We start from the raw sequence: 12,722 nt of genomic DNA on the forward strand, positions 1-12,722 counted from the left end.
CAGATAATAATAATAATAAAAAGTCTTGTATCTTATCTTATCTTATCTTATTTAGGAAGTTTATAGAGTCAGTTTCAGGTCGGACCTACAACTTATAGTTTATGACCGGTCCTGGAGCGGTCCTGAAGCCGGGCCTGCGGGGCTCCAGGGCGGCTTGGTGTGTTTAGATCTGATCCCGGAGCAGCCGGCTGGTCTGGGGGGTGGGCGGGTATGTGAGCGCTGGTTTGAGGAGGCGGGGCGGCCCGGAGGAGGCTCGGACCTCCTTTTCTCTGCCACTAAACAAGACAGAAGTGAGAGAAGTTACCGAGCAGTGTCCTGGGCTCTTCCCCCGACACGGTTCATCTCTAAAACCACTTTAAAACAAATCTTTTATTACTCTCCGGTCAGTGAAGGAGACACAGAGACTCTGGTGAGTAACTCACTCAGTTACATTGTAGCGTTTGTCTGTTGAGAGACGTTCAAGTCAAAAAGAGGCAGAAAACTGAACAATTAGCAGCTAAAAACACAATGAAACTTCCTCTTAACTTGATTTAATTGTGTTTATTTCAATGAGGATTATTGATTATTGAAGTTAGTGAGTTAATGTGTCGGTGTGATTCAACCACCTGTTGCACTCAGCAGCGATGTGAACTGCGTCAACTCAACCTGCAGCTTGTTTCTTCACTTCTTCAATTAGTTTTTTTTACACTTTAAACTCTTTATTTCTGTTTTTCTTGTATTTTACACTTATTTCATTGTGTTTAACTCGCTCCTGTGCGCTCTGGTTGCATGTACCTGCCAGATTAGTGAACTCCCATTCACGTTACGTAACTTTCTAATATTTTCCCACACTGTTAATGTTAATCCTCTCTGCTGCTGCTGCTGTTTTCACCTTTTACATTCACTCTGTTCAAGGTCAGCTGATTCTGTGTTTGTGCAGCCACACAGTCTGGACTCTGGTGTGTGACACAGAAAACTAATGAGTTCACATGAGGAGATAAAAATCTGCTTTGTTAAATCTTTGCAGAGTCTCTCCTCTGCACAGATCAAAGCATTGACATGCAACCTGTGCTGACCTGTCAGGGGTCAGTGAAGGCAGCACCAGGAGGATCTCTGGGCTCACTGAGGGTTTCCTCCTGCTCTGCACTGATTCATACAATAGGAGGAAGACAGTCACACACTTGTTGAGACACTAAGGATGAAAGAATCCATTGTGTGTCATCTTTAGCTTTATATCTGTCACTCTTCCTCCGGAGCAGGACACTTCACCTTGGCCTCCTTCTTCCCTCTTGCACTACAAAAAAAGGTGTGTGTGTCTGAAAACCAGATAAAAACACTAAATCTGAGGGAAATGATCTTGCTGCATGGACAGATGATTTCACTTGACAAGATGTCTTAACCCATTGAGGCCTAAAACGCCTGTAAAACCTCTGGGCGATTTTAAAATCAGCCCCTAAAACCTGAAGTTTTTCTGGAAATTCAACAGAAGTGTCAACGCTTCTACTAAATAATAGATTTTTCAGCCTCTGTAGCAGATAGAAATGAAATTCAAAAAGTACTTGAGAGCTTATACAAATACTACAATACGACATATCCGCTTGTCAGGCTTCAATGGGTTAAATTAAGATTGTTAAATCTAGAAATAAGCATGTTGTTGACAAGAAAAAGACACAAATTGACAAAAAAAGAGACAAAATGACCAAAAAAGACATATAATGACCATTGAAAAGAGACAAAATGAACAATAAAAGGCATGAAATGACCAAAAAAGACACAAACTGACCAAAAATAGATGTAAAAATGACCACTAAAAAGACACAATGATGAAATTAACTCTTAAAACCAGATAAATTAAAACTGCCAGCAGTGATGAACTGGCCCGAGCAGAGTGACCTGATGATTAATAGTTTCTTACCAAGATAAAAAAAACCCTTTAGATTTAGAAGTGTTACATAATTTATCTTGTTTTAAGAGTTAATTTCTTACTTTAAGCATTCAACATGCTTATTTCTAGATTTAACAATCTTAATTTAAGTTTTTTATTTATCTTTCCATGCAGCAAGATCATTTCCCCCAGATTTAGTGTTTTTATCTTGTTTTTACACACCTTTTTGCAGTGTGTACAGACTGGAGAGCTGAATAATTCTGAGTGATTGAAGGATCAATCAATCAACATAATCATTGACCTGTCAAAATCAAGCTGAGGTTAATTATTCTCATTGGTGCTACTTTCAGATCTACTTCTAGTGATCTGAACCACACGATAACACTCGCTTACACTTTTTTTATGACGTGAAATTAATGTTTTCTTTTAGCGTTTTATTCTAGCAGCAGGCCTCTTGAGCTGAAACTAGGACGTCCTCTGCTAATTAAATTAATAACCTTTAATGAAGCAGTATGTTGCTCTCTGCTGAGGTGCTATTTAATGCAGCAGATGTATATAAATGTAATATATTTAACAAGATGTGTCACAGACTCAGATCTTCTGTCAGCGTGCATCTTATTTTTTTTTTACCATACTGATCGAAATCAATGGAAAGATTGGGGTATAGGTCTATTTTTTGCTTATTCAGCAAACTGAATAATAATTTGTGCTTTGTGACTTTGGCCTCAATGGCATAATTAAACCAGAGGCAACCAGTATAACAAGTCTGTGTCAGTTTCTGTGTCAGTTATTTTTATAGTACACACTGTCACTGGAGCTGCAACAATTAGTCAACAAATGGATCGATGGACTTGCCAACTATTTTAATCATCTATTAATCTCTAAACAAAATAATCATGCATGGAAATGTATGGAAATTTCCTGCTCTTCTTTCTATATCTTTGCAATACATTAATTTCATCATTCAGTATTGCAGGTTTTCCTCAATTAACTTCATTTTTGATCATCATGCATCCTAATTTTTTGTTTTCATTTCTTACTTTAAAATCCTTTTTTTTATCACTACTCTTCTAATGCACAAGGTCATTTTTGACCCATGTTGTGCATTAGAAGGTGTTTATATGTTGTCACCAATTTAAAACCCGACAAAGAAGACACAAATATTAACTATCCTATTTTGTCAAATTGGTGTTTTTTTCCAATGGAAATTATTATTTGGTGGCTCTAATAAGTCTCAAATGTTAAAATATGTGATTTTCCAATGTAATCTGGTGGTTCTAACAACTCTTTTAAAGTTAAACCTTCAAAATAAGACAAACATAGTAACACATATACTCAAATTGTTAATTCAGTGAATCACTTTTTGTATCACTACGCTTCCAATGCACAAGGTCATTTTTGACCCATGTGTGTAAACTTGATGTAATGATACAAAAACTATTTTTCTTCATAAAATATGAAAGGAAAAATGGATATAATGATCTGTTGTAATACAAAAAAACATATTCAAACACACAGCCAGCATGAAATAACATGGGGAATGAATGTGGGTCATTTTTGACCCATGTTGTGCATTAGAAGGTGTTTATATGTTGCATCAAAGGGTTAAGAAACTTTGATTGATATCTTTCACTATTTTCTGACATTTTTTCTACACCAAACGATAAATCGAGTGAATAATTGGCAGATGAATCAATCATGAATTGTTAGTTTCAGCCCAGATCGTGCTACGTTTTCTCTGGACTCGAGGCTATCAGTTGTCTGTCTTCACCTATTTCATGCTAATGTGATCTATCCTGCCTGTGTCTTTTGTCTCCAGTCTTATCAGAGTCTCTGTCCCGGCCCATCTCGGCCCGTCTTTCTATTGTAGCTTCAGGTAGAATGGGACGCTATCAGCAAGGCAAACAGGAACCTGTTAAAAGCCCATTGTCCAGTCAAACACATGTTGGCTGCTGATGCCTTTGTCTTCTCTGGCTTCCCGAGCATAAACGTGTCTGAAAAACATTCAGCGGCGTACTTTAATATTTGTACACAGTTTGATATTTATTGCCAGCTGCGTTCTCACGATCTGTCATCCCCAGACAACCCCACAATCATTATAAATGTGACAAAAGTGAGCCGAATATGATTTTGTTGCTCTCTTTTTCGTGGCATATCCCATGAGCGTGGGCTGCAAATTACAATGTCATTTACAAGGATCAATTACACGCTGCAAAGTTGTGTTGAGGTGACAGAGATCTCATGTTTCTCTCACGTCTGACTGACTCATTTTGAGGTGTTATCTAGTTTTCTCTCAACCCGTTTCACCTGAAGTCCTTGTCAGACACAGCAAACAGTCATTTTGTTATTCCAGAGCTCTGAGTCACACACCTGTTAAATGGTACCTGGTTATTTTTGCAAAGAATGTGGCTGATGTTGACTCATATTTTCACAGATATTGTGGTTTCTGAAAGGCAACACAGGGAGCTTTTTGTTATTCCTCATTTGGTCAAAGATTTTAGCTGAGGACAGGACAATTAAATGCTGGTTTTACTGCTTTTAATTAGAAGCTGAGTGAGAAACTGGGGAACATTTGTTGATATTATTGAATTATGTACAGGTACATCGTGAAAAAGTTCAATATTTTGTGTCACAAAATGACACACAAATGACCAAAAAAAGACATACATTTACCAAAAGAGACACAAAATACCAACAGTGGACTCACATATTCAACTTCTTTACAATATTCTAATTTTCTGAGACACTGAGTTTTGTTTCATTATCTCTAAGCCAGAATCATCAAAATTAGAAGAGAAACAGGCTTGAAATATTTCACTCTATGTGTAATGAATCTATATAATGTATGAGTTTCACTTTCTGAAATGTTTGACAAAAAATATTGAACTTTTTCACAATATTATAATTTTTTGAGATGTACCTAAATACAGTACAGGTATAGTACAAAAATAGATGCAAAAATGACCCAAAAAGTCACAAAAATGACCAAAATATGACATAAAATTACCAAAAAAAGAGACACATGACTGACAAAAAATATTGAACTTTTTCATGATATTCTAATGTTTTGAGATGTACCTGTAGTGTCTCATCTCTGACTAATAAACCTTTTCTGGATCTTTGCTAGCAGAGGCGGGCCAGCTGATCCAGGGAGAGGGATTTATTCTCCTTCAGCGTTCCTGATGGAGTCGTACAGAGTGACTGGACCCCAGCGGGGCCACACTCAGCCGGCCCGGCCCTCCAGGCCCAGCAGTAACGGAGCTGGTTCATACGGCCTCAGCATCCGCGTCCAGGGAATAGACGGGCACCCCTACGTGGTCCTCAACAACCAGGAGAGAGGTCCTCAACCCTTCATCGACCCCAACAGCAACGGGTACATCGACACAGAAGGTTCTTTCATCGAGAACTACCAGGAGTACGACTTCAGGGGAGGGAAAGAGGCTGGGTCCCACAGCCCCTTCATGGAGTACCGCTCTCAGAAGATGACTCATTACACCGGGCCTCAAAACGGCGTCGCAGACTCGCAAGGAAAGAAACCGTCCTCCCTTCTGAACTTTCAGAAGCACCCAGAGTTGCTGCAGCCGTACGATCCGGAGAACAACTCCCTGAGCTTCGATGGGACCCGCAGCCTGCCGTCAAGGCCTCTGGCTGAGACTGGGAACCAGCAGAAGAGTTCTTCAAGGCCTCTGGCTGAGACTGGGAACCAGCAGCAGAGTTCCTTCTCTAGTTCTATTGTACCTGCACCGTCCAGCACCAAGGCATCCAGCTTGGACCGGAATAAAGCTCCTGTGAGGCAAGCGAAAGGGCAACTTCCACCCCAGAGTTTAAGCGAGGCAGCTCTTCCTAAGCCGAAGTCCCAGTCCCAGTCCCAGTCCCAGTCTTTGCCTCAGACCCAGCTGGCTCAGCCTCAGACCAGGCCGCAATCTCAGGTGGCTCAGCCGCAGATCAAGCCTCGTCTTGGCAACCTGAGTCCGACCCAGTCCAAGCCGGGCTCTAAAGCTCGGCAGCAACCAGTTTCTGCAGCCCATCCTCATCCTCAGCCTCATCCTCCGCCCTCCACCGTGTCCAGTCCCACCAGCGAGCAGAGCAAGACGTCGTGCCGCTCGCCGACTTCTCTGAGCAGCACCAACTCCAGCCTGGAGCGAACCCGCCGCGAGCCCGACGTCCTCCCTCTACGCCGGACCGACTCCAGCGGTCCGGTCCTCCAGTCCTCCTCGTCCCGATCCCGCCACTCCTCCTCGTCCTCCACCTCCAAGGCTCCGGTGGACGACCAGATGGACGCCCTGTACGCGGACACCATCAACCGCCACGAGAACCGCCGCTACATCCCGTTCTCCCCGGGTTCGGGCCGAGACATCGACACGGGCTCCATCCCCGCCGTCGACGAGCTCATCGAGAAGTTTGACGGCAAAGACGGCGGCCACCAGCGCCGGGGCCGGGCGGGGCGCCGGAACCGGATCAACCCGGAGGACAGGAAGCGCTCCCGCAGCGTGGATAGCGCCTTCGGCCTGCGAGGCGACTCCAGCTACGTGGATGGGTTCGACCGCCAGCGAGGCACGTCGATGGAGCACGTCCTGCGGCCCTCGCAGCTTCGGCTGCAGAAAACGGCCGGCGGTCAGGACTCCTGGATCACGACCGTAGACGGGAAGAGCGACTCCAGGGCGTCCTCTCGGGTCGCCAGCGCGCCCGGCTCCCCGCAGAGCACCATCTCTAAAGGTGTCGGCGCCATCCAGGGCTACAGGAAGCCGCAGACTCGCGCCTCTTCGATACCGTTCAGAAGTAAAGAGAGCGAGGACGGCGGCACCTCGTCAGCCGGAAAAGTTTCAACAACGTCCCTGTCAACGTCGCTGTCCAAGTCTTCTTCCACCGCAGACAAACAGCCCAGCACAGAGGCAGACGTTCAGGTAAAATCTAATCCGGAGTAGGGCTGGGCGATATGGACCAAAAGTCATATCCCGATATATTTAGACTGAATATATATCCTGATATTTTTATTGCAAAGTGAGCGCAAATGTTATTCAGTTCTGAATAATGTGCAAGCACATAATTTTATATCCAGTTCCAAAAGTTTTCTTTTCAAATGTTATAGCTTTCTAGGGTTGTCACGATACTAACATTTTCCATTCGATACCGATACTCAGGAAAATATTTGATACTCGATACCATTTTCGATACCACAAGGATAAAAACAAAGACCCCAAAATTTAACAGAAATATTTTTATTAACAAGAAAAATGCAACATGTAAAAATTAACAGAACCACAGGTTAAATATTTATAATAAAAAACATTTGTGCAAAAAGAAACTGCAACTATTATAACAAGCTTCAGATACTCGATACTTTTGAAAATTACTATTGTATCCGGATACAACGTTTTAGTATCGATACGTTTTTGAATATCGATACTTTTGACAACCCTAGTAAGGATCTGTGAGAGAGGAACATTTTTGTTTTTGATTTGTTAAGATCTCTGTTATTTAATAAAGGTTTTTTTTTTTCATTTCCTTTGATTTCCAGGCGACACCTGATCTTCTCAAAGGGCAGCAGGAGCTTTCACAACAAACACACGAAGAGACAGCAAAACAAATTTTGTTCAACTACCTTAAGGATGGGTGAGTTATCTCCACTTTCTCTGCTCTTATCAATGTTCTTTTTGCTTCGTTGGCTCATATTTGGGATCAAATATTGTGAAAATGTCCTAATCTTAATCCTTGGCTGTTAGTCGAATCATTAAACTGAGCGTGTTGTTCACAGTGAGGCCCAAAATCAACACGTTGCACCATGATGGAAGAGATTCTTGTGTGGTTTTTATAAGAGTCGGACTGTTTGTGATAAAAGCTGAGGAATGTGCTCTTCTTCCCCTCCCATCCACGCTGAAAAAATACCAAGGAAATGCATAAAATTACCAAAAAAAGGATGGAAAATGACAAAAAAGAGACCATAAGATTACCATAAGAGACACAACATAACCAAGAAAATACACAAAATGACCAAAAAAGATCCAAAATTACCAAAAAGAGACATGAAATTACCAAAAAAAGACAAAATTACCATAAGAGACACAACATAACCAAGAAAATACACAAAATGACCAAAGAGATACAAAAAAACACACAAAATAACAAAAAAGACACAAAAATTACCAAAAAAAGACACAAAATTACCAAAAAGAGTCATAAAATACCAAGGAAATACATAAAATGACCAAAAAATGACCAAAAAAAGACAAAATTACCGAAAGAGTTGGGCCTCCTTTTGCATGAATTACTGCATTAATACGGCGTGGGTGAGTTATCTCCACTTTTTCTGCTCTTATCAATGTTCTTTTTGCTTCGTTGGCTCATATTGGGATCAAATATTGTGAAAATGTCCTAATCTTAATCCTTGGCTGTTAGTCCAATCATTAAACTGAGCGTGTTGTTCACAGCGAGGCCGCAAAACCGACATGTTGCACCATGATGGAAGAGATTCTTGTGTGGTTTTTATAAGAGTCGGACTGTTTGTGATAAAAGCTGAGGAATGTGCTCTTCTTCCCCTCCCATCCAGCTGAGAGGGATCCAGCTGTTTGGAGTTTGTTTTCTTGCACTTTCTCTCTGTGGATTCTCGTTGCTGCAGTGTGAAATGAGGGGAGAACGCTCTGTTTGCTGCTGTAATCAGACACTTAGTGCATGTCAAGGAAAGGCATGTTGGGTTAAAAGGTTAAATGCAGTTCAGGTTTTAAGAGAGTGGAGTCTATAAAACGAGGCAGCGAGTCAATTTCAAGTTGTCAAGTTGGGTGAACTCAAAATTTCAAGGCAACAAACTTTGATAAAATTTTAAGTTGGACAATTAAACTAAATATTTTAAGTTTTGTTTTTGAGTTTGCTCAACTCTGAATTCAGATTTTTGAATTTATAATTTTACATTGTAATAACTTTTAATCCTTACTTCTGCTAACTTCTGCAATGTGCTGAATTGGCATGATTGTAACGACGCTATGAAATGTCAGCTAATGTTGCGACCACAATGTTGAGTTAGCATTGATACGCTAATGGCTACTCTTGTAGATGTAACAAGCATTCCCGCATTTCACAACAAAGAAATAAGAGTTATCAGAACTATTGTCCCTTGTTGTGAACCCCAACTTAAAGATATAAGTAACAACAACTCACCAACTTGTTTTTGAGCAGACAACTGGCTTCCTTTGTTGTGCTAACTTACATTATTGCCCTAAATGTCAGTAATTTATATTTCCAAGTTTTACCAACTTAAATCACTGTTTTAGGCAAAAAATACAAGTTGGCTTTTTTTGCAGTGTACCGATACTCAAAGAATTATCAATACTAAAACGTTGTATCCGGATACGATACTCATTTTCAAAAGTATCGATGAAAAGTGTTATTTTCTCTCTTGAAATTCCCAGAATGAAGCAGAGAAAAGTCGACTTATCAAGCTTGCCTAATATTGTGCACAGCATACAAAATATTGTTCTAATTGTTATTGTTTATTGTATTTATTTATTTTTTGCACTACCTCAGACCTGAAGCTTGTTATCATAGTTGCAGTTTCTTTTTGCACAACTGTTTTTTATACATAATAGCCAAAGATTTCAGATGGTTAAAAATATTTCTGTTAAATTTTGGGGGTCTTTGTTTTTATCCTTGTGGAATCGAAAATGGTATCGAGTATCGAATATTTTCCTGAGTATCGGTATCGAGCTTAGTATGGTGACAACCCTAGAAGTGGCACAAAAGTCCCAGTTAAACTCTACGGCAGCTGAATGAGTTTTTATTTTACAGTAAGAAACTAATAGAACTATTAGAAGAACTAATAGAGTTCCTGCGAGTTGCTCCAGACTCGTGATCGTGTGGAAAGAGAGCAGGAAGCTGTTTGGGTGTGTCGGGCCACAGGTCAGGAGTCACAGGACAAAGGAAAGGAAACACAGATGGAAGTGCTGCAGCTGAAACTGAGCTACATTCCCAAGGCCTTAGAAGACAAACATTCACCAGAATGGCTTCTAAAGGTTTAATGAAAATCATCTGGATGAGGAGAAGAGAGGCTGTCTGTGTCAGCCATGTAATTTATTGAAATAATATATCATGTGAAAGTGGTGTAACTGCAGTTTTGTGGATTCTGTTGTTTTCACTTAACCCATTTAGGCCTAAAACGGCTGGAAAACATGCCTGTAAAACCTCTGGGCGATTTTGAAAAGAACCCCCTAAAACCTGAAGTTTTTCTGGAGATTCAACAGAAGATTTTTCAGCCTCTGTAGCAGATAGAAAAGAAATTTAAGAAGTATTTGAGAGCTTATAGTCGTGGCATTCATGAGAAGTTGAGTTTATTTGTCCAAACCTTCAATAAAGTTTTTTTTTAAATCAACAAACTCAGCAAATGTTACATTTGACTGAATAAAAATCCTATGCATAATACTAATACATGCCCATTAGCAAGATGCAAACATGATATGACCACTGGAAGAAATAGACATAGTTCTCATTAGCCTACTGTAATAAAAAAAAAATAATAATCATATTCATAATAATAATAAAAAATACATTTGATCTATATTGCACTTTTCAGGGTACTCAACGCATAAAGCAATATAAGACATAAACAGTCATGATTTCTTTTATCATCATCACAATCAATTAGTATTATTATTGTTATTATCTCCAGATGGCCACAAATCGGTCTGTTCTTCGGTGAAAATATGTCGTCTAAAAACATATTCCTCATCCATAAATGCCGGTCGATTGGTTCCGAGGGTTCAAAGTCCGGATCAGCAATAAAATCATCGGCGCTGTTTTCATCAAGATCGCTTCCGTCACTTCCTGCTGAGCTCCTCCGCTATAGTCGTCTTCTTCCATGATTTATAAGTTCTGGAAAAGTCCAATGTTGCATTGTGACACTCCCACATGTATTCTCATTTTGTGTCTTTTTTTGTGTCTTTTTTTTTTTAGTAATTTTGTGTCTTTTTTTTTGTCATTTTTTGTCTTTTTTTAGTCATTTTTTGTTGATGATTTCAAAGTTCTGGAAAAGTCCCATGTTGCATTGAGACACTCCTACATGTATTCTGATGCATTTCATTGGCCAAGAGACCAAAAATGGGTGGAAAAAACTACAAATACTACAAAACAACATATCCGCTTTCCCGGCTTTAATGGTAGAATAACACAACAGCGCTCCCAGTTTTAAAGGTAGAAATGCGATAATGCTTTCCCGCCTTAAATGGGTTAACCCTCTGAAATCTTGGGCTATTACGTCCTTTAAAAAATCTGTTAAAATATCTTCACCATGCCATGTTGGTATCAGTTTTTTCAGCGTTTCCTCACCTATATGTCCTGATAATTAATTTTTTAACTTTGACTTACTTGATCAAAATTTTGAACCCAAAAGAAACAAGGGAAAACATCAAATCTGATCTAAAAAATTAAAGTTTCACACACAGAAATGTACATGTTAAAAAAATGAACGCAGGTTGCAAATATAACATATAATGGGTAAAATGAGGATAATATCTAGTTCAATATTTTTATACTAAATATATTTGACATTATCTCCGTTTTTTACGGAGAGTTTCAAGCCAGAAATTTAGAGGGAAGCTGATGGAGAGACTCGATGTTGCTACATTTTTATGTCTTCACGTCATGAAGAAGTAATGTGCAGGTTGTTTCATGGACTCCAGAGGGTTAAACTAAAGGATTAATCGTTCTGCTGTGAAACGAGAAAATCCTCCCATCTTTGGGCTTTCAAACGTCTGGCCACAAACTCACAAACTCGCAGCGTCTAATGCTGCTGTAAAGCTGCTTTTCTTAGCCTTGGAGAAGTTGTTGTTAGGATTAAGGAAGGGTTTTACTGACCACAATAATACTAATTAGCTATGTTACAATAAGAAAGAACGATTCTGAGGTAGAATATAGAAAACGTGTGTGTGGCTGGTTTTTGTGACCAAATGCTGTGAATTCAAGCCCCTTAAAAATTAAAAAACTACAACTTACTATATTACATAATTCACAAAATCTGAAAAGCATCAGCAATGGTTATATTTCTTAACCCCTTTGCAATTGCTGCTAGGGCTGGGCGATATGGACCAAAAGTCATATCCCGATATATTTAGGCTGAATATTGATAAACGATATATATCTTGATATTTTTATCGCAAAGTGAGAACAAATGTTCAGTTAAAGTCAAAATCAAATATGACATGTCACAAGTAGTTATTTAAGTGAACATAAACTTAAACAACATAAACTACTGTAGCTCCATAAAGTGCACATTTAAATAAAAAAATATCTTAAATAAAAATAGCCTATGAAATAAAATAGGCCAATCTTTTTCTGAAATAAATACATTTATATGAGAAAAGAATAACGAACAATTACAAAAGAACTAAATATGACAAACCCTAGTAAGGGCAGCATTTATATTGAAAGACAAAAAAAATTGAACCATATCTATAAATGCGATATAGGCTAATTCCATATCACATTTAAAGATATATCGATCGATATATCGCCCAGCCCTAGTTGCTGCCACATATTTGCGTCTGTTTCCTACTAGTTTAGGTGAAGAAATGAGACTCTGCAGCCGTTCTATTATACGGCCCATAGGTTTGATTCTACTGCTAATGTGCCTCACAGTTTATTAGACGGGTGTAATGAAGCTGTTTGTGCTGTGAGGTGACACATCAAAGCAGCCTGATCCTTCCTGACCCTTTCTAATGACTTACTCTGTTCCCACAACAGCCTGGAAATTAACTCCTGATCCCCCAAACACTGAGAAAAGTTGTTTATTTTTACCTTTATAATAACCACAGTGGTGTTAACCCTGTGGAGTCTCCAAAAGCTCCAAATAATCCAGACTTGTTGACTCCATCAG

The 12,722-nt window shown here is 39.6% G+C and overlaps 1 protein-coding gene across 3 annotated transcripts in view; it reads left to right on the plus strand.

Annotated features, from left to right (window-relative positions):
• The first annotated feature begins 199 nt into the window (after positions 1–199).
• Positions 200–12,722, plus strand: part of cgnl1 (cingulin-like 1) — a 70,595-nt gene continuing 58,072 nt past the window's right edge. The window contains exons 1-3 of one of the 3 annotated variants that reach the window (XM_059359011.1): positions 200–409; positions 4,995–6,768; positions 7,383–7,477. In XM_059359011.1, the coding sequence (XP_059214994.1) occupies positions 5,047–6,768; positions 7,383–7,477 (1,817 nt within the window). In that variant the 5' untranslated portion in view covers positions 200–409; positions 4,995–5,046. Of the gene's footprint in view, positions 410–4,991; positions 6,769–7,382; positions 7,478–12,722 lie in introns of all 3 variants that reach the window. The other 2 variants (XM_059359002.1, XM_059358995.1) reach the window with 2 other exon arrangements.

The sequence above is a fragment of the Centropristis striata genome, chromosome 2 (assembly GCF_030273125.1).
Source record: "Centropristis striata isolate RG_2023a ecotype Rhode Island chromosome 2, C.striata_1.0, whole genome shotgun sequence".
Classification (NCBI taxonomy): domain Eukaryota; kingdom Metazoa; phylum Chordata; class Actinopteri; order Perciformes; family Serranidae; genus Centropristis; species Centropristis striata.